This window comes from Balaenoptera acutorostrata, chromosome 7 (genome assembly GCF_949987535.1).
Source record: "Balaenoptera acutorostrata chromosome 7, mBalAcu1.1, whole genome shotgun sequence".
Taxonomy (NCBI): Eukaryota; Metazoa; Chordata; class Mammalia; order Artiodactyla; family Balaenopteridae; genus Balaenoptera; species Balaenoptera acutorostrata.
Window position 1 is genome coordinate 13,903,272 of NC_080070.1, and position 27,064 is coordinate 13,930,335.

Sequence of the window (27,064 nt, forward strand, 5' to 3'; positions counted from 1 at the left end):
CCTTAAAGATGTGAGTCTGGAACTTGAGGAAAGCTCAAACAAGACACACTTCCTGCTCTCAGAGAAGCTAAACTGCAGCTAGAGAGGGGGAGGCCAAAAGACTTCAATACATAATTGGGTTAAATGACGTGGGTCAGATTATAAGTACCATACAAATGTAGAGGGGAGGGATATCAGTAAGAACCAAAAACAGTCAGGATGCATACACATGCGACTATATATTAAAGAGATAACTAATAAGGACCTATTATAGAGCACAGGGAACTCTTCTCAATATTCTTAATGACCTATATCGGAAAAGAATTTTTAAAAGAGTGGATACATGTATATGTATAATTGATTCACTTTGCTGTACAGCAGAATCTAACACAACATTTTAAATCAACTTTACTCCAATAAAAATTTTAAAAAAATAAAGGATGATTTCAAGTCAGACATGGAACTTAATCTGAGCCTTCAGGATAGATGGCTTTGTTAAATAGAAAGGAGGGGACAGGACATTCCAGGAAAGAGGAATAACAGTATAATTATAATAACAATCAGCATTTACTAAGAGCTAATTATTTATCAGGCACTGTTCTAAGTGCTTTACCTATAATACTACATTAAATACTCAGAATAAGGGGTGGGATAGGGAGAGGGGAGGGAGGGAGATGCAAGAGGAAAGAGATTTGGAGATATATGTATATGTATAGCTGATTCACTTTGTTATAAAGCAGAAACTAACACACCATTATAAAGCAATTATACTCCAATAAAGATGTTAAAAAAATTTTTTTAATTTAAAAATTAAAAAATTAAAAAAAAAATACTCAGAACAATCCTATGAAACAGGTACTAGCATCAGTCTGATTTGACCGAGGAGGAAATTAAGGCACATAGAGGTTAAATAACTTGCCCAAGATTTAGGCACAGAAGGGTTAAATAACTTGCCTGAGGTTGCACAGCTAGTAAACGGCTGAGCCAAAATTTGAATCCAGGGAGTCTAGCTTCACAGACTATGCTCTTAACCACTCTGCTATACCACCTCACACCATGAGAACCACTGTAACAGGCTTGGGAATGAGATTATTTTGGAACAGTAAAACAGGTCTGCTAAAGCTATGTGGCATCTGCCCTGTTTTAGATGGGCAGTGAGTGGGATTGAAAAATCACTTAAGGATGATGATGATGGTGATGGTGGTGGTGGTGATGGTGATGGTGATGCTTATATGCTGCTGCTGATGATATGATGACAATGACGATGATGATGATGATGGGCTTCTAGAATTCCTATGAGCAGATAGCAGACAAGCTTCACTGTGAAGGGATGAGGTGATTTCCCCATTAGTAAAGTTTTAAGAAAAAGAAATAGGGAAAAGTACTGAACAAGCAAATAGTGGGAAGAATCCATGATGTGCTGATAATACAGTGTTTGATTAAGAGAAATTGGCTAGGGATCCAGAAAGAAAAGCAATTCAATTAATAAAATTAGAAATAGCTAGAGAAGAACACTTTTTCAGTCAGACTGGCTTCAAGAATATCTTCTTCATTTACACACACATTCCTTCACATTTCTCAGGTTGGACTATTATAAATAAGGCTGCTATGAACATTTGAACACAAGTCTTTGTGTAAACATATTTTTTCATTTCTCTTGGGTGGAGTGGAATTTTGGGGAATTCTGGTAAGGATATACCTAACATTATAATAATCTGCCATATTGTGTTCCAAAGTGCATGTACCATGTTCCAATTCCACTAGCTCCACATCCACACCAACACTTTTATTGTCTGTTTTTAATTTTAGCCATTCTAGTCAGTAAGTTGCCTTTAGTTTGCATTTCCCCGATGTTAAGCATCTTTTCATGTGCTCATTTCCCATCCGTATATCTTCTTTGGTGAAGAGTCTGTTCACATCTTTTGCCCATTTTTAATTGGGTTGTTTGTCTTATTTTTTAGTTGTAGGAGTTCTTTATATTTTCTGACTGGACATGAGTCCTTTATCAGGTATAATTTTTGCAAATATTTTCTCCCAGTTGTGGCTTATCTCTTCAAATTCTTTTTTGTTTTTTAATAAATTTATTTATTTTATTTATTTATTTTTCGCTGTGTTGGGTCTTCGTCACTGCGCACGGGCTTTCTCTAGTTGCAGCGAGCGGGAGCTACTCTTTGTTGCGGTACGCAGGCTTCTCATTGCAGTGGCTTCTCTTGTTGCGGAGCACGGGCTCTAGGCGCGCAGGCTTCAGTAGTTGCAGCACACCGGCTCAGTAGTTGTGGCGCACGGGCTTAGTTGCTCCGTGGCATGTGGGATCTTCCCAGACCAGGGATTGAACCTGTGTCCCCTGCATTGGCAGGCAGATTCTCAACCCACTGTGCCACCAGGGAAGCCTCTCTTCATATTCTTAACAGTGTGTTTCAAAGATCAGAAGTTTTACATCTTTGATGAAGTACAATTTATCAACTTTTTATTTTATGGTTTGTATTTTTCATGTCCTATCCAAGAAGACTTTGCCTAACCTAATGTCACAGTAATCTTCTTGTATGTTTTCTCAAAGAAATTTTATAGTTTTGTTTCTTACATTTAGATCTATGATACATTTTGAATTGATTTCTGTACATGGAAATACAAGGTCTCTGGATTAGACAACAGGCCATTTATTACTCAGAGAGCATCTTAGCACCAGTTCTGATGCCCAGTTCCCCACAGAACAACACAATGAAGGCCTGACGTTACCCTGCAGATGCAGCAGTGCTAAAACCAGAGGTGAAGACCCCAAAAATATGAGAGTCAGAGTTTATGAAGGGACTAATGGCAATCTCTTCTCAAGAGGATGGGAAAGATTTTTACTCTGGAATGTAAACAGATCATCTCTGGGTAATAGGTGATGAGTTTCCTTTTGTTTTTCCTCTTGTATCTCCCAGATTTCACCCGAGGGTGGCCCAAGTGAGGAAGTGTGCAGCAGCACAGGCAGCAAAAACTCCAAGAGAAACACTGTCTTACTGTCTTGAGGACCAGGAAAAGGGGAACCTGAGAGCCAGAAAGTATAGGGAAAATACACTTTTTCCTCTCTTTTTTCTTTTCTAGCCTTGCCGCAAGGTTAGCCCCAATCATGGGGCTGCACTACAGTGCTGGTGGCGGAGCAAGCATCTGAAACCTCAAGAGGTAACTTATCATTCTGAACACAGGAAGTGGGGGAGGGGCCTTGTCATCTAAAGAGTGCAGCATTGTTTCATTCTTTTCTGTGTCTAATTTTTCTCTCTCCCTTTTTCCTCCCTATTTGGCCCCATGGGTGGCCTCAGTCATGGCAATGCAGGTAACTAAACTCCTAAAAGAAACATGTCTTTATAGCAGCCAGAGGATGAGGAAAAAAAGAGGCCCCTGAGAGCCAGAGAAAGTGAGGGAAATCTCAGAAAGCAGAAACATAGAGAAAGGGAAACACAATTCTCTATATAAACTGACCCATTACGGGGCTCACTCCCTAATCTGCACATGCTTAGAACTGACCCAGGGGACTTCGCTGCTGGCGCAGTGGTTAAGAATCCACCTGCCAATGCAGGGGACACGGGTTCTAGCCCTGGCCTGGGAAGATCCCACATGCCACGGAGCAACTAAGCAGGTGCACCACAACTACTGAGCCTGTGCTCTAGAGCCCAAGAGCCACAACTACTGAGCCCACATGCCACAACTACTGAAGCCTGTGTGCCTAGAGCCCATGCCCTGCAACAAGAGAAGCCACAACAATGAGAAGCCCGCACACCACAACGAAGAGTAGCCACCGCTCGCCGCAACTACAGAAAGCCTGTGCACAGCAATGAAGACTCAATGCAGCCAAAAATCAATCAATCAATAATTTAAAAAAAAAAAGAACTGACTCAAAGCAGCATTACAAGGGCTTTGAAAATTGTACTGACATAGAAGCCACACATAACTTGCAATCCAAATATAGCCAAGCTGACTGCCTACTAAAACAAACAAACTAACAAAAAATCAACATTCTCCAGAGAATTTTAACAGGGCTGACAGACTCACCACCTAATATTCGAAATACAAGATACAATCCAAAGTTACTCAACATACAAAGAACCAGGAAACTCTGATCAATTCTCAAGGGAAAAGAAAACTAAGATATGCCAACCCCAAGACAACCTAGATATTGGAAATATCAAAGACTTTAAAGTAGTCATCATATCCATGCTTCATGAAGATAAACATTCCTTAAGTGAATAGAAACACAGTTCTTGCAAAATAACAGAATCAATAGCAAAGACTCAAATCGAAATTTTAGGGCTGAAAATAAAATAAACATTTTATCTGAAATAAAAATGTCACTGCAATGGCTTGATAACAGAATAGAGACAATGAGAAAGGAAAGGGCCAGTGAAATTGAAGATTAGATTGAAAATAGATTATAGAAGTTATCTCATGTGAGAGGGGAATAAAAAAACAGAGCATTAGCAAATAATCTAACATTTGAGTCACTGGAGTCCTAGAAGGACAGGAGAAGCAAATTAGTATAAAAAGAATTTTTGAAAAAATAATGGCCAAAACTTCCCTAATTTGGTGAAAGACATAAATGTACAGATTCAAGAAGCTCAGGAAACCCAAACAGGATAAATGCAAAAAAAAAAAAAAAAAAATGGCAGATTCATCAAATCAAACTTCTAAAGACCAAAGGTGGTTTTTTTTTTTCTTAAATCGTAAAACTTCACACATTACATATAAGGGAACAACTATTTGAACGGTTGCTGATTTCTCATCAGAAACTATGGAGAGCAGAAGATAGTGGAATAACATTTTTAAGAGCTGGATGAAAACAACTATCAACCCAGAATTCCATATTCAGTGAAAATACCTTTAAGGAATGACAGTGAAATAAAGACATTCTCACATGAAGCAAAAATAAAAGAATTTGTCACAAGCAGATCTGCTCTAAAAAAAAGTGATAAAAGTTCTTTAGGCTGAAAGGAAATTATACCAGAGGGACACTTGGAACTTCAGGAATGAAGGAAGAACACAGAAATGGTAAATATCTCGGTAAATATAATAGATGTTTTTTCTTCTTTATTTAAAATATGTATGACTTGAGAACAAAAGTTATAACCTTCTTCAGTTTTCAATATATGTACATGTACTACTTCAGACAACTGAAGTATTAGTATAAAGAGTGGAGGATAAATGGATAAATATCATTTTAGGCTTGAAATAAAGGGCTGGGAAGCCCAGAAAATAGAGGACCTAGGGTTCAGGGATCCTTTGGCAATGGGTCTTCATATGATACCTACATGCTACTAAATCCTTTCAGAAAATGTTGACATTTTTAAATGTGTTGATGTGAGGGAAAATGCATTTAAACTATTTTGATAAAGAGATAACAGTTTCCTATATTGCTAAGTTTTATTTCTCCCTTATTTATCAACTTCTTTGTCTGAAAGGATATACAACAAACATATGAGAATTGGGTGATAGAAACAACAAGGAAGGATGAAGGTCATTTGTAGTAGTATGTGCCACCAGAAGAGAGCTTTGCTTTCCCGTATCCATAATTTAGATTAAAACTACATAAATATCCACACACTTATGAAAATGAGACAATTACCCAGATAAGCAACAGGTATAAAACTCTTTTTCTGCAATGAGTTCTCACAAAAAGAGGTATCAGGAAATGGTAATTACTCTCAGACAATTACCTTAATTCTCCAGTTAGCACTTGTCAAAACAGCTTTAGAAAATGTTAGTGTACAAACATAACACAGGCTTCAAACTTTTGCTTATGAACCACCTAAGAGAATTTACAAAATCATGTGCTCTCTCACGCATCTTTGGTTGACATCTAAAATTTTTCATCATAAATTTAGAAAGTGGCAAAGTGTATCATGAACATTGAAATTTTAAAATAAAACCATTACATCATCTTTTCAATGTCCAAAGGAATAGTAATTTCATATCCATCATCATTTGTTTTTAAAATACATGAATAAGGCCTTCTTTAGAAGTCGAAAAGTTTATACCATTTCTTTTTCTCCTTCAACTTACATTCTACTCACCTCATGAAATTTCACCATATCCTAATATGTTTTTATGCTTAAAAGGCATTTATTTCTTGATCATCTATCATATTTCTCTGCAACAAAATATTTGTAGATTGAATTTTAATTTTTTTAAACTTCAATTTTTTGGTACACAAGTGAGCAAAACAAACTAACTATATAATGAATTTTGGTGAATGCTTATAAACAACAAAAAATTTAACACATCTCTTTACATAAGTTTTCCCCATTTACCTAATGTATCCATGTATGACTATTACTTATTGCTTGAATGAGACAGCATCAATTCTATCCCTATTTTCACTTGTATTGACGTAAGCACTGAGAAACTTTGTTCACATGAGTAAGTATATGGGAATGGAAAAAGCTAGGTATAGCAATATCACCCAATTCTTTAAACTCATTCCAAGTTAGATGCCAAAAATTACATAGAAAACTATCATAAAAATTATTTGTAATGATCTATCCACTGACAACTTCACTAGTTCCTCCTTTAAAATTTCTGAAAACAAAGAATTGTTTTCAACCTGACTTTTAAAAGAATATATTGACCTGGAGCAGTTACTGTCTGTGGCTAAGGTTTCTACTACAGATGCTAATATAAGGAAAAACATAGAAAGAATTTTTGCAACTCAAAATAACTTATAAACAGTGTAGAGGCTGTTTTACTCCAAAAGAGAATCTAAAATCTGAGATAAAAGGAAAAGAATTTATTACGCAGCCATCATAGCCATTCACTTTCACAATGTCTGGGAAATAAACCAAAAAAGCAATATGAAGATTTACCAAATCCATATTTGTTTTGTTCTCATTTAGAAGCATCTTGCCTTACCTGAAATAACCCTTAAAGGATTAGCAAAATGGAAACAGTATTAATTTAACGTAAAATATTTTTTATAAAATACTTTCATTTTATCATGTGTTTTATATATTTTTGCTGTACCTTGGAGCTGCAGATATAACTTATTCAATATGCAGAAAATGTGCTATTGACCACGTAATCTAATTAGTAAAATCAATCCTCACAGTCAAACCAATCACCTAAATAAAATTCACTTTGAGAAAAAGTGTGACAATTTTCAATTCAAATAAATGTGTTAGTATATGAATTTGATGTAAATTTTCTAAAAACTGAGAAATAGATCACAAAATGTATCTCCTAAGCTCAATTATTAAAACCAATCAAGATTAAAATGATGTAAGAACTAATAGAATTAGTTTATACATTTTTATAAGGTCATAAAACCAGGAATAAATCTATATGGGTTCTGTCATCACTTAATTCATAAAAGTAAAACATAATCAAGAAATATTATTTATGAATTAGAATATGATTTTTTTAAAGCACAGTATTCCTTTAATAAGTATGTCCATGTGTATACTGAAATTTGGTTTTCAGCTTTCAGCAATAACTAAATAAAAATCACGTATAAAAATTCTGTAACAGCTCTAACCAGTTTTTTTTTGAAGTAGTAATAAAAACTTTTCCCATATATTTAATGAAGAATAAAAGTATATGCTGCTAAAAATAGATCAGTCCAGCAGCTAACACATAATTTTATTTTTTGTTAATAAGAAGCACAAAGCATCAAACATGTTAAAAGATAAAATGAGGTCAGGATGGGAGTATTTATATACTTCATGACAGAATTTGATAAAATAAGTATATCAGACAGGATAGGCTAGGTCATGCTGCAGTAACAAACAACGAAATGGTATGACTCAAAACAACAAAGGCTTCTTTCTAACCTAAGCTACATGCACACTGTGGCTGGCAGAACAGATCTGCTCCTCACAATCACTCAAGGGCCCAGGCTGACAGAGCAATGATCCCCTGTACCAGAGGGAAAGGAGAGCTCTAGAGGTTTCATATGGGTGAAGGCAATACTTCTGTTCATAACTCACTGGCCAGAAATAGTCCTACGGCCTTACCCAATTCCACGATTGCCATGAAATGAACTCCAACCTTATGCCTGAAAAGGGAGGGAATGGGAACTATTTGGTGATCTGTGATTTTTACAATACGTTTTAAATTTTATTGAACAACACATACCAAATCTAAAATAAAATTACATATGACTTTTTTTGCAGATTATTCTGTATAATGGGAAAAAATATGAAGGTCTCTTAAAATAATCCATTTTATATTTAAAAGAATCAACGTCACTAACCTCCACTCCTTCAGCTGTTCAAAGTCACTTTTCTTTCCATGATAATGATAATGACACATCTTACAGATAAGTGTTGAGAATAGCTGAAAAAAATTACTTATGTTTAAATATGTGAAAAAAAATTAGGGTTCAATATTTTCTTCAATGCTGGTTTTGCTTTGCTCTCACCAGACTCTCCTTCAATAATAATGCACTTCTTAACCACAGAGATAAAAGAGACGTGATGATTAAAAGAGATGTGATGAAAATTACTATCACTCCCACCATTCACACTCACACAGTATATCTGATTTCAGAAAGTCAAAACAAATATCCAATTACCATATTTCTAACAGCCTTACTTCACCCTTACCTTGGATATATGTAAGATGGGAAAAGACAGGAAGCCTAAGAAGGGTTTACAATGCCTTGATTAATCATTAAAGGAAGCTTCTCCCAAAACATGTTGAATTGTCCCTTTGTTTGTCATCCTAGAGGGTTTTACACCCTAGGTGAGGGATATATCTTTCTTTTGTAAAGTTAGAAAAGAACTATTGTAAATGCAGAAGGAAAGAAGAACTTACACAACACTAGGAAAGAGTATAAGGGCTCTATAAATTAATTTACTTCAAGGAGTAGGTATCCACCTGCCCCGTGGACTATTCCACACAATAAGAACTTGAATTGATGTGAGCTTTAATTCCTGCTCAAATAGCAAGAAACATTTGCCGCTGAGTATGATGAAGAATGAATTTGCTTACAGCAGAGGCTTTCCATTTTACCACAACCTAGAGTGAGCAGTATATTTTACATCATGATCCAATACACATATACATATTGCTTCATGAAACAATAATTACCCTCACTACATGTGATGCACTCTGATACTTCCTATTCTAATGTCTTTTAATGCTGTTCACGACCCACTAAATTGATTTCACGACCAACTAATGATTCATAACCCACAATTTTAAAACACTGGGCTATAGAAAATAGAAATATATAAGGCAATCTCTGACTATAACAAGTGTCCTTAAGGAAGCTTTAGCTTGGAGGTACAAGTGGGTAAGCCAAGGTCTGGAAGTTAATATCCACAGGAGGTTAAATTTTATTCTGTTACATTAGTTTGCCCACCGTAATATTTAAACTTCCCCATTGGTCAGTAACAGTTTTTATAGGCCAATATCATAGACTTGCTGTTTCCAACTCTGTGGTAGACAGGAATATGTCCCCCAAGGTTATCAGTCCTAATCCCTGGAACTTGTAAATCCCACTATATATGGGAAAAGGGCCCTGGCAGATATGAATAAATTAAGAATCTTGAGATGGAGAGATTATCCGGGATTATCCTGTGGGCCCTAAACGCAATTACACATAACCCTATAAGAGGAAGGCAGTAGGAGATCTGATACACATCGAGGAGAAGGTGATGTAAAGAGGAGGCAGAGAGATATTTGAAGATTCTGGCCTTGAAGATTGGAATAATGTGGCCATAAGTCAGTGAATGCCAGCAACCACCAGAAGCTGGAAGAGTCAAAGAAATTATTCTACCCCAGAGCCTCTGGAAGGAGTGTGGCCTTGCCAACACCTTGATTTTGGCCCATTGATACTGATTTTGGACTTCCGGTCTCCAGAACTGTGAGACAACAAAGTTCTGATGTTTTAAGCCACCAAGTTTGTGGTATTTTGTTACAGCAGGCTCCGAAACTAGTATGAGCCCTATGAAATTGACTTAGTAAGAGACAGGTGCAAAGTGCCCCATAGTACACAGCCATCTGTAACTCTCTATGCCTTGCTATATTTTAAGAAAGAGTTATGGTAGCTTACAGAGATTCACAAAACATCCTGATAACAAAAATAATAAATACGCGAAAAGGGAAAAACCAAAGATATATATGCAAAACAGAGCCAACAACAAGGTTTATATTTGTTTATGCAAATATACATATAATAGTTCCTGCCATGAGTCCACAGCAAATTTGGCTTTAAACTTTCTAACAGCCAGTATTCAAAGGAAGCCTCCTTGTTTATGTGATTCAGTGGTTATTAGATAAAAACAAGCCAAGACAAGGTGAAATTCCTACCCAGGATATTTCTTTTGGACTGAGCTATGCATGCTATACTCATTACACCCTGTGTCAACTTCTTAAGCCAGACCCAAGTTAACAAGGCTACTAATTATATCATAGGTTGATAACATGTCAAAACTTAACTTGATAAAAACAAATTCTATAGCATATATTGATAAGATATCAAAACCTAAGTTAATAAAACAAAATTCTATAGGAAGGAAGAGGGTGTCAATAGAATACCCTCTAGGAATATAGCTCGGGGTACATTTTAGAGTATTTATGACAGGCCTTGAATAATGCTCAGAAAATAAGAAGTGTTCTCAGCTGAACTATTAAATATTCAACAAATGCTTCAGCCAATGCCTATATGGCTTGCTTGAGAGCAGATCTCTTACGGAGTAAAATACAGTGTTTCTACTGTAAAGCGGGGTCTAGATAACTACTGAGGAGTCAGATAAATATCCCATCCCTACTCCCTGAAGAAGCTTCCAGGCCAGTTGGGTAGAGAAACACAGAGCGCTCCAAATAGTTCCCCTAATCCAGCAAAGGGGTATCGAGAATGGCCTCCGGGAAGCGATACTAATTGACTGTTGGAGATGAGTAGATCGGTGGCAGGGAGGGGATTGGCACCCCTGATGGGTCAGAAGGCTCTTCAGCCCCTAAAGTCAAGCAATGCGCTTGGAGCACGTCAAGGCCTAAGCTGGATGAAAAGAGAAAGAAATCACACAGAAAGAAAGTGGAAGGAGGAAAAAAAAAAAAAAAAAATGCATTTCATTCGCCACCACATGGCACACGCATAAACATTGCTTCAGAGGTTGGGGGTCGGAGGTCAGCACTATAGCCATTTCCAACAAAATAGAGTTAGCGAACCCTGCAGGACGTTCATGAAAGCCGACCTCTCGCCCCTGAACCTGCGTTCCGTCAGTCCTCCGCTCACTTGGAGGCGCTCGTCTCACTGCGCAGGCGCCAGGTCAGACGTTAGGAGTTCCGGGTCTCTCACTAAGACTCCACCCTAGCCGCCAAACTGCCGTTTCTCTACTGCTCTCCGCTGAAGTCTCCGGGTGGAACTGTGGGGCGGGCCTTCCGGGAAAGGGGCGCGCGGCAGAGGAGGCTCGCGAGCAGGTAAGTCTGTAGGTAACTGTTAGGGGGGCTTGTAGTGAGTTATGGGCAATGGCTGCAGAGACCCTGCGGAGGTCTCCAACCTTGTAGAGTCGCCAGGAATAGGACGAGTCAATTTCATTAAGCAGCTCGGAGGTTTCACAGGTCTCCCCCAGACAACTTGCCCTTTTCCTGCATAACCTGGGAGATGTACCAAACGAAGGACGCTAGCCTAGTTTCCTCTCCGGCGCAGTTACTCTCTTCCTGTTTAGGCAGCATTCAAGGCTCAGTTTCTCTGCTCATCGGTTGGCCTTAGCTTTGTGGGGCTGGGGATGCAGATTAGTTTTGTTACCAGCTTCAGAAAAGTATGATTGAATGATATTTAAAAATATTAGCGAAATGCCCTACCGATTCAAACGTCGGTTGACTTGACACTGTTGCTTCCATCACAGGCAGGCGTGATCCAGGCAGTTGGAGGAGGCTGGGGATGTGCTTGTTGAACTGAGTAAAGCTTGACATGCATTCAGAGCCGCTCGTGTCTCTGCGACCCAGTAAAATAATCGGTACTGGGCTTTAAAAAAAAAAAAAGCACTGTGTCTAGATTGTTTTTCTGTGAAACACGTGTGCACATTGTGTGAGTTCCTTGAGGCCTGATAACTATGACTATTAGGGCAGGCCCTGGGCCATGAGTTTTGCACGTCAGCCTCACAATGCAGTGAGATAGTACAACTGTCCTGTAGTAGAGGAGAAAACGAAGGCAAAGAATACATACTACTGCAAACACGATATGTCCATTAAAGTGCAGAGGCAAGATTCCAACCAGCTTTTCTACTCCAGAGCTGGCGCTCTCCACTAACCCGTGGTTTTTGAGAAACCTCCCTCCCCAGCAGAATTTACCCCCCCCCACACACACACACATTTCAGCATTCACTTTTAAAGATCCCCCCGGGGATTCACCACACTGAGGGTTACCCAGGTTAAGAACTCCTGCACATCATCTGCACTTTTCAAAGAAAAAAGGCAAACCTAATCCAAAGCTAGTTACTGTATAAACCTGACCTTTTAAATGCATCAGACCTATCAGAAAGATCAGAGAAGCTTACCCTTTTATGCTAAAGTGAAGAGATGGATATTTTCTCCTATGGGCTTAACATGTTTTGTTCCAGCACATTTCAGTAATTTGTTTTTGCTTAGCATTTTCAAGTCCGGGTAATTTTTCATCATGATACTGTTTTCTTTAGTTCACATTTAAAGAAAATTTGATATTTTAAGTGACTATTCTCTACCCCTTAGAATAGCTTCATGTGAATAAAAATCTAATTTTTTTGCCTTTTACCTTAATGTCTTTCACACGGTCATCATGGTTTTTTTAAGATAAAGTTGAAAGTTTCTGTAAAGGGGCATACCAGGATCCTGAAAAATCCTAGATAAGGCTTTCCAATCTTTAAAAAAATTTAAAGCTAATAGTGTGGCAGTTTGCCAGTCTCAGGACCAATATTTATGGACAGCAGAACTTGTGCGCTGTTTTAGTCTGTGTAACAGAAAGGTTTACCAAGCTCCTATGCGGTACTTCATCAGAAACATACAGGTCTGTGCTCTGTAGGAGACTACAAAGCAGTAATTGGTAATTGTCATAGCCATTTTCAGTTTGCTTCTATTTAGCAAGTGTTTCATTGTTTCTAGTAAAGGATTCAGGTTTGGAGAGGCTTATTCTCTTTCTCCATCATAAAAGTTTTAGGACTTGGATTTTGTGATCATGACCATTTCCATTGGATTCTAATGAGACCTTATTATTTATGAGCTATGTGTCCCAGTACTTTGCTACATTCCATGGTGGGCATGGAGATAACTTAGCATCCTGTGAAGGCTTCCATGACCACTGTCCTAGTGAGTCCCTCCCTCCTTACTACCTGTCAGGTTACCAAGCTGCTGGTCCCCTCGTCTATGTTTCTCTGGCTGTCAGTGTCTATAAGTGAGGATACCATTCCAGGGAGGTGCAGGTTCAACTACATGGAGTATGCATGTGCTTTTTTGCATGATTAAATGAGGACAAGGAATAAATAAATGTGTCTGTATAGAACGTATGAACACCAAGCATGTTTAGGTTTTTTCTTTTTTTCTTTTTTTAGTTTACCATTGATTCAGTGCCACTGTCTTATTTCTCACATAGTCCTTCAAGCTTTGTTTTCCGAAAAGGAAACTCATATTTAGAGAGGATAGGTAATTGTTCAAAATAACCCAGTTGATAAGTGGCAGAGCCAGTACTCAAACCTAGGCCTCAGGATTCCATGCTGCCTCTTCATTTAAAAATAAAATGATTTGGGGTTCAGAACATATTTTCGTGAAAATTTTGTAGCAAATTGATAGTTCCTAGACCACCTTACAAATAACTGATTGTGGAAATATTGTGCAATGGCAACAGAAATCTGTTCTGATGCCATAATGGTAATTAAGCAAAACAAAGAAAAGTTGATTAAGAAACCTTTTGTTTTTAAGTTTTTTTGTCTGATGTTTGGAAAAAAGATAACCTTAAAGGTGCAAGGAAGACAAAAGATAATGCATGCAAAGAAACTTTTTGTAGCTTCTGAAGGCAACTTATGGTAATTTGCAAGGCCTTTAGAGGTTTATAGCACTGACTGTTTTCTCTTTATACATTAACTGTTAATGACTTTTTTCTCATTGATGAAATTATAAACCTCTAACAACCCCAATCCATCCCCATCCACATAATGGAGCAAGAGTTGGGAGACAAAGGAATCCTAGAACTGAGTGCTGAAAGGAAAAGGAAAGAGTAAGGCGTGCACAGATCCCAGGTTGGAGGGGAAGCTGCGAGAGACCTTGGACAGTTCTCCCATTGCTGGCCTTCAGGTGGCACTATTGGCCCAGGATTGCTCGGTTGGTGTTCAGAAGGTAAATGGTTTGAGACTGACATTCTGAAATTGGTTTGAGGTCATCCTCTGCTCTTCCAATGGATCTTGGAATGGACATGAAAAATTCTTTAATTTAAATACTGGATATTTAAATTGCCAGAGCAGTTTTGAAATTTACTTGGCAGCATTCCTGTTTAGGAGGGTTTTTTAATATATTTCTTCTATTGGTTTTTCAAGATAGGTTTATGCCTTTATTCTATTTGGAGATCAACTCCTTTTCATCCCAGCTGAACTGTCCCCCAGGATACTGTCTTAGCGAAAACTCTCATCTCACTATAAAAATTTCATGTAAATTAGCATATTCTGCTAACAGGTACCCTTACATTTGAACTAGAATGGAATGAGGGTTATTCCACCAGCAACATTCTTTGTTTTTTTGGTTTTTTTCAGATAAGGAACTCTCAAATGCTTTTTTTTAAATTGAAGTATAGTTGGTGTACAATATTATATGTTACAAGTGTACCATATAGTGATTCACAATTTTTAAAGGTAATACTCCATTTACAGTTATTACAAAATATTGGCTATAGTACCTGTGAACGTTCTTGATTTTTATGTATCACCTATATAATTTTCGATATATAGTACCTATAATTTCTGCATATTACAGAAATCATTCTTATACTATTCCAACATTCTATGCCTCCGAAGAAAAAGTTACTGTTTTCAGCTAATAAGAATTTAGCTGATTTTCATGAAAGCAGAATATATAAAATGGAAGATAAGGCAAGTAGCATCACAATTCATAAATGCCTTTTGTTCAGGAATAAAATGAATCTTTTGAGCTGTTGAGTTAATTCCTATAAGACTACTATCTTTGTTTTTCCCAGCTGGCTCTCAGTCTCTAGGCAGAATTCAATCCAGCAACCTGGAGGCTAAATGACCTCATAACTCATTAGCTGTTCTCAGAGCCATCTGGAGCCCTTGAGGAGAACAGCGTTCAAAGGGCTGATAATAAAGACAACAGCATAATTATTTCTCCACCATGATTAAACCTTTAGGTGGCAAGCAGTCAGCATATTTATTATGCAGATTGCTGAGGTAGGTGTTTTCTGAAGGTATAATAACAATGCTGTGGTAGGTTAACTTGTTTCCCTGTCCTCATCTAGCCCACAAATAGGTAAGCTGACTCTCAGTAACTAACCTACTGAGTCATAAAATCGTTCATTGTAAAAGAGGCAGTACAGCTGGGGAGTAATAGTGTGTGAACACCAAATGTAAAAGATGCAAAAAATGTAAAACATGCAAAGGAAATAGCCACTTGGACTGTGGATATTTCTCAACGCCGAGGCACGTCCTGCCAAAGATGTGAACTGATTCATGTGTGGCTTGCTGTGTTTTCACTTTGTAAAATGTTCCTTAGATAATCTGGGAATTTCTTGCACTAACCTGTTTATCTTTCTTCTCATTTTCTGTAGGGACTCTTGCTCCTTTCTGCGCAAGAAATGTCTTCACTTTCAGAATATGCCTTGCGCATGAGTCGTCTGAGCGCCCGGCTGTTTGGTGAAGTTGCCAGGCCCACTGATTCCAAATCCGTGAAGGTGGTGAAGCTGTTCAGTGAGCAGCCTTTGGCCAAGAGGAAGGAGACTTATGACTGGTATCCTAATCACAACACTTATTTTGCACTCATGGGGATACTACGTTTTCTTGGACTCTACAGGTAATGACAAAAAAAAAACACACACGAAGAGTAACCTATAAGAAATTTGTTGAGTAGATCAGAAAAGGAAAAAATTAGCCTTTCTATCTTTATAGTTTTGTAGTTCTTATAATAGTGCCCAGGTAGTTCAAAAGGTACAGTTGTGGGAGGGGAAAGCTTTCAAAATATCTATAATGAGTATACTTAAAAAAAAAAAAAAAAAAAAAGGAAGCATGCACTTATTGGAAGACATAATTTAATTGTCTAAAATGTGACTAACATTGACTAGATACTGAGCTACAGTGAGATGTTAAATTAGTCATTAATCTAAGAACACTCAATGGATGCAGAGGAAAACTGGTCCAAACACTGAGCAGATTCCTGTTGGTCAGATGAAAAGAGTCCCTGCCCTGTGGCTGATCTGCTTCCTAACTGGCGAGGGGGAGCCTCCTTCCTTTCCTGATGGCAGTTTTGTAGGATTTCTTATTTCCTTTCACCCTCTTCGGACATTTTTAGTTGGCACCCTTTTTGCTATACTAATTTGGTCTAAATAAGCTGTAGTTTACCTTTAAGAGTAATATGTAATCAATATTATAATAGGATAATAATATGTAATAGTAAGAGTAGCAGGCTCTTTCCACCATGCATTTGTATGTTTGTGTATGTGTCGGAAATGGGTGCTTAAGATGATATACTGCTCTAGAAAGAAAAAAGATCAAATACCCATGTGACCATTTTCTTTAAAAAAATGTCATAGTTACCAAACAAATACATGCTCATTATAAAAGAATTTAAACAGTACATAATTGTATAAAGTTAAAATGCCTACTTTTTTTTCAATTTAACAAGTTTCAATTGGACTTGTCTTAGGGCAACAATACAAAAATTAATTTGGGACTGTTTGCGCTAATATAATAAAATTAATAGTTCATTCCAGATAACTAAATATTGGTACATTCGTTTATCCAACAGATATTTTTTTTTTTAAGTACCTTCCATGTACAGGCACTTAAGATGGGCACAAGGGGAACAGCAATGAACAAAACAGAATAGATTTTCTTAGTTAATATATTACTAGAGATGCTAGTCCATGACGTATTTTGAATTTCTGGAATTGCTTTTGGGATTATCTCCCTTGCCATTAGTCTCGGCTCAAAAAATAAAAATTAATTTTATTCTTACCCCAAATAAAATATTGGAAGGCAGATGTCCTGAGTAGAAAATCATAACCCATAACCAAATTAAATACATTCAGTTATTTTAATTTACTTGTTTGCTGCTACTCTCCATTTGTTTGAAAAATAAAGCCTTGACTATCTTTGGGGACAGAGAAAAAATACTTAACATTTAGTTATCCATGGAAAAGCACAATTATTTTCATATTTAGCCACTAGTTATGGTAAATGGTGCCTCTAACACAAGGCCTCCTGGGAAGTCAGGCAGGATGAAACTAGACAGTCTTCAATAAAGAAAATCTTACTCAAAGACCTACAAAACAGGGAGGGAAGCAGGTTCTCAAAAACAGTGACTCATTCAGTCAAGCAGGTGCTTGGGCTGGTTCATCAACAGAGACAAAGACCCCTGCCTTTGTCGCTTGCTCTCTGGAGGAGGTTGTCAGGAAAGGTGGGGGGGGCAGGGAAGGAGGAGGGGGAAACATATTAAATAAGTAAATTATGTGGTGTGTTACAAAGTTGAATGTGCTACAGGGAAGAAAAACAGTAGAGCTTGCTGAGCAGGATCAAGAGTGCTGACCGGGCACTCAGTGGGCGGGGAGAGGACAGGTCACAGTATCAAACAGGACAGTCAGGGTTAGCCGCATTGAGAAGATGAGGCTTAGGCAGAGACTCGAGGGTGGTGAGTGAGCCAGGTGGGACCCAGGGAAGAGCTTGCAAGGCAGAGACAAGAGCAGAGCAAAGGCCTTGAGTTGGAATGTTCGTCATCTGTTCCAGGGGCTGCACAGGCTGAGGGGAGAACAGTGGGACAGGAGGTGGATTGTGAAGGGGGCTGGGTAAAACGGGGGGCGGTTTGCCGGGTTGTAAACAGAGGAGTGACACGATCTGACTTATATTTCAGAAGAATTACTCTGGCTGTGTTTTTGAGAATGACTTATTTGGGGGGCAATCATAGCTGATCCCTAAGAGGTCTGTTGTATCTATCATGTTCATGGAATGGAACCTCATACCCTATAAAACTGATCTATTTTAAAACAGCCTAGGGGGAATTCCCTGGCAGTGTAGTGGTTAAGACTCTGAGCTTTCACTGCTAAGGGCCCGGGTTCAATGCGGTTGGGGAACTAAGATCCCACAGACCACATGGCACGGCCAAAATAAAAAAATAAAAAATAAAGTAAAACAGCCTAGGGAGTTAAAAATTGGGCCCAGCAAACCCCTCTCTTACATTTAATTGGTACGCCATTATCCACACTTTTACAGGTGAGGAGACCAAGGGGCAGGGAGGGAAGATTCCTTATCCAAGGTCACTCAGCTACTAAATGGTGGAGCTGTGATTTGAACCCAGGGTCAAATGGGTTGCACAGCTTACATATTTAAACACTATACTGTTTGAGGCCCTCCATATCCGCAGGTTGCATATCTGCGGATTCAACCGACCACGGACCAAAAATACTACAAACAAAAAATTCCAGAAAGTTCCAAAAAGCAAAACTTGAATTTGCCACGCACCTGGCAACTATTTATATAGCATTTACATTGTATTAGGTGTTATAAGTAATGTAGAGACGATTTAAAATATTCAGGAGGATGTGTGTAGAATACGCAAATACTATGCTGTTTTATATAAGGGACTTGAGCATCAGTGGATTTCGGTATCTGGGAGGGGGTGGGTCCTAGAGCCAGTCCTCCAAGAATACTGACCGTATTTGATCTTAGAATGCAGATATTTTTACACAGTACAGGCAGTCTTCATTCATACGTACAGACAGTCCTGGCTGCCTTGATCTGGCTTCCTTCTGCCCGAGACTTTCCCCGACGGCCTTTTTGTGTGAATCATCCACTGCCGTCAGGGCAGCTTCCTCCAGACCTTTCCCCTTTGTAGTAGGTGCTGATCCCTGGGTCTCTCGGGGTCTCGTGTAGCTGTTGAAGCTTATAGCCACTTTCTGCCCCCTTCAGTGTTTAGTCTTAGTGTTACAGGGAAATTTGGGGCAATTATTAGTGTTGTATCCTGGTTACCTAGGTTTACATGGGCGGGCTTGGTAATTAAGCTGTTGGTAGCATTGTTTCTGTGAGGGAAAAGTGACCTAGAAATGAACTTTGGGAACGCAGCCCATCTGTGTGTCGGGGGTTCCCTGTCCTTTCTGTTCACCACGCTGAGCACGCGCCCTGTGGAAGTCAAAGCTTGATAACCAGAACCACCTAAGAGAACGTTCTAGATTGGTGTACTTTTCCAGTCTGATAAAAATACTGGCTAATTTTTTTTCCTTTCTCTTTTCAGAGATGAGCATCAGGACTTTAAGGATGAGCAACTGCGTCTGAAGAAGCTTCGTGGAAAGGGGAAACCAAGGAAAGGAGAAGGGAAAAGAGCATCAAAAAGGAAATAGTGTTGGTCCATCAGGAGAGGACTTCTCCCTCAGCAACCGAGAGCAGGAGGAAGTGTATTTATTGTCCCTCCACATATTGGAGGAGTATAAGCTTCCTAAGTTGAAGATTATTCAGAGGAATACAGTCATCTCCGTGCTGAAGTTTAATGCAGTTGAATTGTAACTGGTTTCTTGAACACATTTTAATTCTGCAACATTGTTTACCTTGGTTCTGTAATCTGAGGTTTACCTTATTCCCCAAAGAAATGAGTGCATGATTACTATTGAATGACTTGTTTGGGAGGGGATGGGATGTTGGCGGAGTGGAGGGGAAACTCATTAAATGAACACCCTCATTACTCCCTTCTTGCTTCCCCACTTAGCCAGCCCTAAGCTCTTTCATCTCTCTGGCTGTTCAGCCACTGTCTCCACCACCAAGCTCACAAACTTTATGTGCCTCTCCACCTACTCCTTTGAGAATAGCTGTTAAGATAAATTTGTGGGATAAAAGGCTGCGTCTGTTAAGAGAGTACTGGGTACCTGCTGTATACAGGCTACCAGAGCCCGGGTAATACAATGGTTTGCAACAAACGGTCCCTACCTCGTGGAACTTTCAGTCCTGGAGGAGAGCCTAATATTACATAATTACATAAATACAATTGTATTACATGCTACAAAGGAAAAATCCAGACCAGACATCTGTGAGAGTGTGGATGGATCGATGGATCGATCCACAAAGATAGCAAGAGGCCCAGACCTCATTAGGTATTTTAAAGAAGGTGTCCCTGAAGAGATGATATTTAGGCGGGGCTCTGAAGAATAAATTAGAGTTAGGCAGAAGAAAAATGGTGGAAAAGCGTTTGAGGCACAGAGAACACCGTTTGCAAAGCCCTAAGGTAAGAAGAAATTGTCCTGTTCAAGTAATTGGAAAAAAGACCACTAACTAGTATGGCTTAGTCATAATGAAAGAGACAAAGGCCAGACTGTGAAGGGCTTTGCAAGTTCTGTGAAAAAGATTGGACTTAACCAACTTAACCAGAGATCAAAGTGTGTAAGACGTTATTTCTATGAGAGGTGAGTTGTATACAGTTGAGGAGCTCGATGCTCATTGTATTATATTCTAGCAGTGAGTTTCCAATGAGGTTGCAAGGGCTTCTCTGATTTTTTTTTTTTTTTCCCCAAGAATTCTGAAGATCTCTAGCACCATCTAGGAAATTTTTTAAGTACTTTCTTTTTATTGTGGTAAAATAAAATTTACCATCTTAACTATTCTTAAGTGTACAGTACAGAAGTGCTAACTACATGCACATGTTGTGCCAAATAAAGTACCTTTAACCTCGTTTCTACCTCCCTCAGGGGAAGAGAGCAAAGCACACAGGCGGGAGCACGTGCAGCAACTACTCCAGCTATAGTTTTCTTCCCCTGCAACACTGGAAGTATTGGCAATAACTGCCCTGTGAATAATTCCTGCACTAGTAGGAATCCTGCTGCATATGCTTAGATAAATGATATTTTTAAAGAGGCCTAATCCAGATGGTATAGCTAGGGCCTATATTACAGTTGGTAAAAATAAAAACTAACTAAAAATGGGTAGTTCCATCTGATAGATGTGAATTCCAGCAGAAGGCTGAGAATCCAGTTAGAACTCTTTCCTGAGCACCTGCCACATGCCTGGCACATGCTAATTTTAGAGGACAGAGATAAATAGCCTTAGTCCTTAAGATTGTGTGAATGAGCATGTGTGTGTTGTAAAGTATTGACAAGATCTTGGGGATTTGCTCAGAAAAGTGCAGATGCACTATTGGCCAGTGCAGCTGAGCCTGGTGGGTGGATGGGCCCCAGGACACTGGGCTGAGAAACAGGCTTGTAGCCTGGATCCAGTGTAGCTAAATGGATGTTCTGAATTATGCCATCTCCACCTTTTGGAGAAAGACTAACTATAAGAGGAACTTAGGAGCATTAGGTTGATACTTTAAAGAGGGTAACTGCTTTAGATCCCAACAGCTAACCCTGAGTCAGAAAACAAGCCAAGAATCTGTGTGTTGGTTCTCTGATGGGCCCTGAGCCTCCCAGGAGCCTTAGCACTGTTTGATAGGGAAGCTGTAGACAACTCAGCAGCAGGTTAGTGTGGCGCTGCTCCATGCTGAAAATCAGAAACTAAAGCTAAAATGCATTTGTACATCAGCTGTACCCTAAAACCAACTGATACAGTAAACACTGTGCAACTCAGAACAGCCTGTGCTGAACAGTGGACCAGATAGAAAGTAGAGGATGAGAGGGACGAGTCAATTCTTTTTTTTTTTTTTTAACATCTTTATTGGAGTATAATCGCTTTACAATGGTGTGTTAGTTTCTGCTTTATAACAAAGTGAATCAGTTATACACATACATATATCCCCATATCCCCTCCCTCTTGCATCTCCCTCCCTCCCACCCTCCCTATCCCACGCCTCTAGGTGGTCACAGGGCACCAAGCTGATCTCCCTGTGCTATGCAGCTGCTTCCCACTAGCTATCTATTTTACATTTGGTAGCGTATATATGTCCATGCCACTTTCTCACTTCATCCCAGCTTACCCTTCCCCCTCCCCGTGTCCTCAAGTCCATTCTCTAGTAGGTCTGTGTCTTTATTCCCGTCTTGCCCCTAGGTTCTTCATGACCATTTTTTTGTTTTTTTGTTTTTAGATTCCATATATATCTGTTTGCATACGGTATTTGTTTTTCTCTTTCTTACTTCACTCTGTATGACACACTCTAGGTCCACCCACCTCACTACAAATAACTCAATTTCGTTTCTTTTTATGGCTGAGTAATATTCCACTGTATATATGTGCCACATCTTCTTTATCCATTCATCTGTCGGTGGACACTTAGGTTGCTTCCATGTCCTGGCTATTGTAAATAGAGCTGCAATGAACACTGTGGTACATGAGGACGAGTCAATTCTTGATGCCATGGAACCAACACATTTCAGGACACCAGTGACCAAAGGTTAAGACAAGAACTAACTGCAACTAGAAAAAAAGTCTTTTAGCTGTAGGTTTCAGCTAGCCAGATTGTTTAGTTGGATTTCTCTGGTCACGACCAAAACTATTTGTTTTCCCTCTAATGTTTAGTGTTTTGTGTGCATGGAGGATTTTGCCCTTGACTTTAGTATGGCATAGTAAAAAGAGACTGGGGTTTGGATTCAAAAGTCATGGGTTTGTGACAGAGTTCTACTCACTGGCTGGGAGACCTCAAGTCACTTAACGCCTCTGAACCTCTTTCTGCCTCTGTAAAATCCTGATAATACTTCACTGGATTAATGAAATCATGTTTGTGAAAAGGACTAGGTAAACTGTAAAAGGTTAATCAAATATTCTTACATACAGCTATTTGTATGACCAGTAAGAATTGGTACATCTTACTAGCAGATTTTTCCAAGAAGGTGTTGACAAATACCTGCTAAAAATATGAAGTTCTCTATGTTTACATGCAGCATGATAGGTTCAGGAAGAAACAAGTGTGAGATGCATTTTATTGTTTCTGTTTTCTTTTTAACATTTTACTTTAATTTTTGGCTGCGCCATGTGTTAGTTGCAGCACACGGGCTCTTCGTCGTGGCGTGCAGGCTTCTAGTTGTGGCGTGCGGGTTTTCTCTCTCTAGTTGTGGCACGCGGGCTCCAGGGCGCGTGGGCTCTGCAGTTGGCGGCATGCAGGCTCTCTCGTTGAGGTGCGTGTGCTCAGTAGTTGTGGCGCACAGGCTTAGTTGCTTCGCGGCATGTGGGATCTTCCCAGACCAGGGATCGAACCCATGTCCCCTGCATTGGAAGGCGGATTCTTTACCACCACACCACCAGGGAAGTCCCAAAATGCATTTTATTGTTATGTAATCATGGGTTCCAGAAATTTATTTTTTTAAAAAGCACACACATACATAATAATGCTTTTATTTATGAAGCACCTTCCACAAAAGAATAAGTCAGAATTTAAAATTCCACCCTCTTCACCTTTTTCCTCTTTCCTCACACATTTCTCCCAAAGCTTCTAAGTCGCAAAGTTTAGAGAGTGAGAGATAGGAACAAACTTCCAGAGCAATAGACAGGGGGAAAGGTCTTTCAACCTGCCAATCCTGTCTTCATGGCCCTTCTTAAGTACTCATTTGTTAGTTCAAAAGGAAGCATTTCTTTAAAATAAAAAAAAAAATTGAGATAAAATCAGCAAAACAAACAGCAATACATTCAAGAAGACTTAGATAAAACAGGGAAACAAACAGTAAAACCCTGGATATCCAAATAACTGGAAAATCAGTAAAACATTTATGCTGAACTTGAAACATGTTTTTTGGGTTTTTTTTAAATTTATTTATTTATTTATTTATGGCTGTGTTGGGTCTTCATTTCTGTGCGAGGGCTTTCTCTAGTTGCGGCAAGTGGGGGCCACTCACTGTCGCGGCCTCTCTTGTTGCGGAGCACAGGCTCCAGACGCGCAGGCTCAGTAACTGTGGCTCATGGGCGTAGTCACTCCGCGGCATGTGGGATCTTCCTAGACCAGGGCTCGAACCTGTGTCCCCCGCATTGTCAGGCAGATTCTCAACCACTGCACCACCAGGGAAGCCCCGAAACATGTTTTTTGGGTTTTTTTTAATTAATTTATTTATTTTTGGCTGCATTGGGTCTTTGTTGCTGCGTGCAGGCTTTCTCTAGTTGCAGTGTGCAGGCTTCTCATTGCGGTGGCTTCTCTTGTTGTGGAGCACGGGCTCTAGGCGCGCGGGCTCTAGAGGGCAGGCTCAGTAGTTGTGGCACACGGGCCTAGTTGCTCCACAGCATGTGGGATCCTCCCGGACCAGGGATCGAACCCATGTCCCCTGCATTGGCAGGCGGATGCTTAACCACTGCGCCACCAGGGAAGTCCCCGAAACATGTTTTTTAAAATGATATCGAAGCAGTGAAACAGAAGTTCATGAAACTAGTGGTAAGACTGACCAAAGAACCTACCCAGATGCAACTTTCTAACCTCACTGGAGATCTGGTAGAATTATAAGTTCATATTAAAGTAGAAACTAGACTTAAACCAATGTAGATTCTAAATTGTCTTCTACTTAAGAAAATGTGTTTTCTGAGACAGGATAGATTCAATTACAGAGAACTTTCTGTGTCTGTTGCAGAAAACATGCACTCCTCCTTACTGACAATCTAAATTGGTACTCTGTACAGAATCATCTTCCCCAAAGAGCCTGAAAACTACTAATTGACCCTTCCTTTTGAGTTTGGCATAAAAACAACACTCAACAGAAATTGAAGAGAACAAGTTTCTATCTAAAAAGAGCTCCAGGCTGAGTATATCCGTATGGGAACTGACCAGTGCATTAAGCACCAAACAAGTTAAATTCTTAATAAAGAAATAAGAGAGAGGAGAGATCCATGTGGTTTGAATCATCAGGAACTTCACAAGCAGTGAAAACAATGATTGCAAGTAATGTCAACATTTTTGGAGCACTTAGCAGATGCCAGGCATTGCGCTTTGTAAACCTTACGTAACCCCCGTATGATAAGAATCCCCGTTTTACAGATGAAGAAACTGAGGCTTAGATCTTGTACCCAAGATCACACAGCTCTAAATGTCTTAGACTGAGGTTTAAATCCAAGCTGCCTGACTCAAAAGCCTGTACCTTTTATGACACGACAGAGTAGCACAGATCTGCTAAGTCTGAGGATTATTGTAACAATAACTACCATTTGTCCAGTGTTTTAGCATTTGCCAAGCACTATGCTTAACTCTTTCTATAAGCCGTATCACTTAATTCTTAAAACAACCCTATGAAGTAAGTGTTACTTTTTCCATTTTATATGTGAACTGCAGTTTAGAGCTGTGGTTCTCAGCTCCAACTGTGCATTAGAATCACCGGCAGGAGGTTAGAGGAACCCTGTGCCTGGTCCCACTCCAGGCCAATTCAATCCGAGTTGGGACAGGGAGCGAGAAATGACTGAATCACTGTATTTTTGAGAAGCTCCTTATGGCTCTATTGTGTAGCCAAGTTTAAGAATCATTGGTTTAAAGCAGTATTCCTCAAACTCTGGTGTTCAGCAGTATCATCTGGAGAGCTTGTCAGACACAGCTGGCCACACCCCAGAGTGTCTTATTCAGTAGGGCTCCAAGGGGCCCAGGAATTTGCATTCATAATGCTTCCCAGGTGTTGCTGGTGCTGCTGGTGTGGGACCACACTTGGAGAACTATTAGTTTAAAGTCACTTGGCCAAGGTCCCCCCCCCCCCCCCGTTGGCAAACTATTGTGGCTCTACATCTCTAGTGAAATTCCCTAGCCGCCCTGGAGCCTTTTCAAATCTTTAGAACTTGACAGCAGTAAAATAAGATATCCCATGTAGGGAGAAAGATTTAGCTAATATGAGAAAGTTTATGAAAATACTGAATGTTGTTAAAAAAAAAATTGAATAAATGGAGAGGGATCCCATATACCTGAATGGGAAGATTATGTATTATTGAGATGTTAATTGTTTACATTTATTTATATAATTTATTTTATAATTTCTATCAAAATTTCGATATACATTTCTTGTGTTTGATAAAAGGATTTAAAATTTCAAAATCCATTTGGAAGCAAAAATAGAGAACACAAAAGAAATTCTGAAAAGGAAGAATAATGTGGGGACTTATAACAGATGTTGAAACATATAATTTAAATTGTTTCTGGATTTCGCTGGTGGTGCAGTGGATAGAATCTGCCTACCAATGCAGGGGACACAGGTTTAGATCCCTTGTCCAGGAAGATCCCACATGCCACGGAGCAACTAAGCCCGTGCGCCACAACTACTGAGCCTGTGCTCTAGAGCCCGTAAGTCACAACTACTGAGCCCACAAGCCACAACTACTGAAGCCCGCGTGCCTAGAGCCTGTGCTCCACAACAAGAGAAGCCACCGCAATGAGAAGCCCGCGCACCTCAACGAAGAGTAGCCCCCGCTCACCACAACTAGAGAAAGCCTGCAGGCAGCAATGAAGACCCAACACAGCCAAAATTTTTAATAATTAATTAATTAAATAAAAATCCTATGCTTTAAAAGAAAAGAAAAGAAAAAGAATCTATCAATGTGTATATTGAGCCATTAATAACACTCATATCCTTTGACCCAAAATGGTGTTGATTTTTAAACACTATTCTCCAACAAAAGATATCCTAGCTCTTTGGAGAAATAGTGGATTCCAGGGCTGGGACAGGTAAGATACAAATTATGCCAGAAAGTAAGGAAGTGCCCCTCCAAAAAAAGGATGGGGGACCTGCTGAAAGGGCATGGAATCCAACCTGAAAGAGTTCCCAATGGCCAAGGCTGGAACAATTTGAGCAACAAAACAAATAAGAATAGTACTGAGTTAAAACCCAGAGATTAAAGTAAATATCCTTGAGTTCATACTGATACAAATTGGGGAGAAGAGACAACTCTTCCTTATAGAAGAATTCTAATTTAAAAATGTAAGGAATGAGGGAAAGAGGAAATCACCATCGGAACACCGCATAATCATTGCTGCAGGCAAGATCCACTGATGGGATGCTAAAATTAGTGGGTAAAAGTTTTAGGAGAAACCGGATATTTGTATGCTTTCAAATTATCTCCCCTAG

The 27,064-nt window shown here is 39.3% G+C and overlaps 1 protein-coding gene across 3 annotated transcripts; it reads left to right on the forward strand.

Moving 5' to 3' along the window:
- Nucleotides 1-11,243: 11,243 nt before the first annotated feature.
- MRPS33 (mitochondrial ribosomal protein S33) lies at nt 11,244-20,724 on the forward strand. Of its 3 annotated transcripts, none has more exons than XM_007177034.2 (4): nt 11,251-11,373; nt 14,089-14,259; nt 15,698-15,939; nt 19,369-20,724. In XM_007177034.2, the coding sequence occupies exons 3-4, from the start codon at nt 15,725-15,727 to the stop codon at nt 19,472-19,474; spliced, it is 321 nt and encodes a 106-aa protein (XP_007177096.1). In that variant the 5' UTR covers nt 11,251-11,373; nt 14,089-14,259; nt 15,698-15,724; the 3' UTR covers nt 19,475-20,724. The 3 variants fall into 3 exon arrangements, with proteins under 3 accessions (XP_007177095.1, XP_007177096.1, XP_007177097.1); XM_007177035.3 differs by having other exon boundaries at nt 11,357-11,373; nt 14,085-14,259; XM_007177033.2 differs by lacking the exon at nt 14,089-14,259 and having other exon boundaries at nt 11,244-11,373.
- The last annotated feature ends 6,340 nt before the right edge of the window (nt 20,725-27,064 follow it).

Coding starts and splice junctions, on each gene's coding strand:
- MRPS33 (XM_007177033.2), top strand. CDS start 15,725: ATGTCTTCACTTTCAGAATATGCCTTGCGCATGAGTCGTCTGAGCGCC. Junction 15,940..19,368: donor CGTTTTCTTGGACTCTACAG/GTAATGACAAAA, acceptor TTCTCTTTTCAG/AGATGAGCATCAGGACTTTA.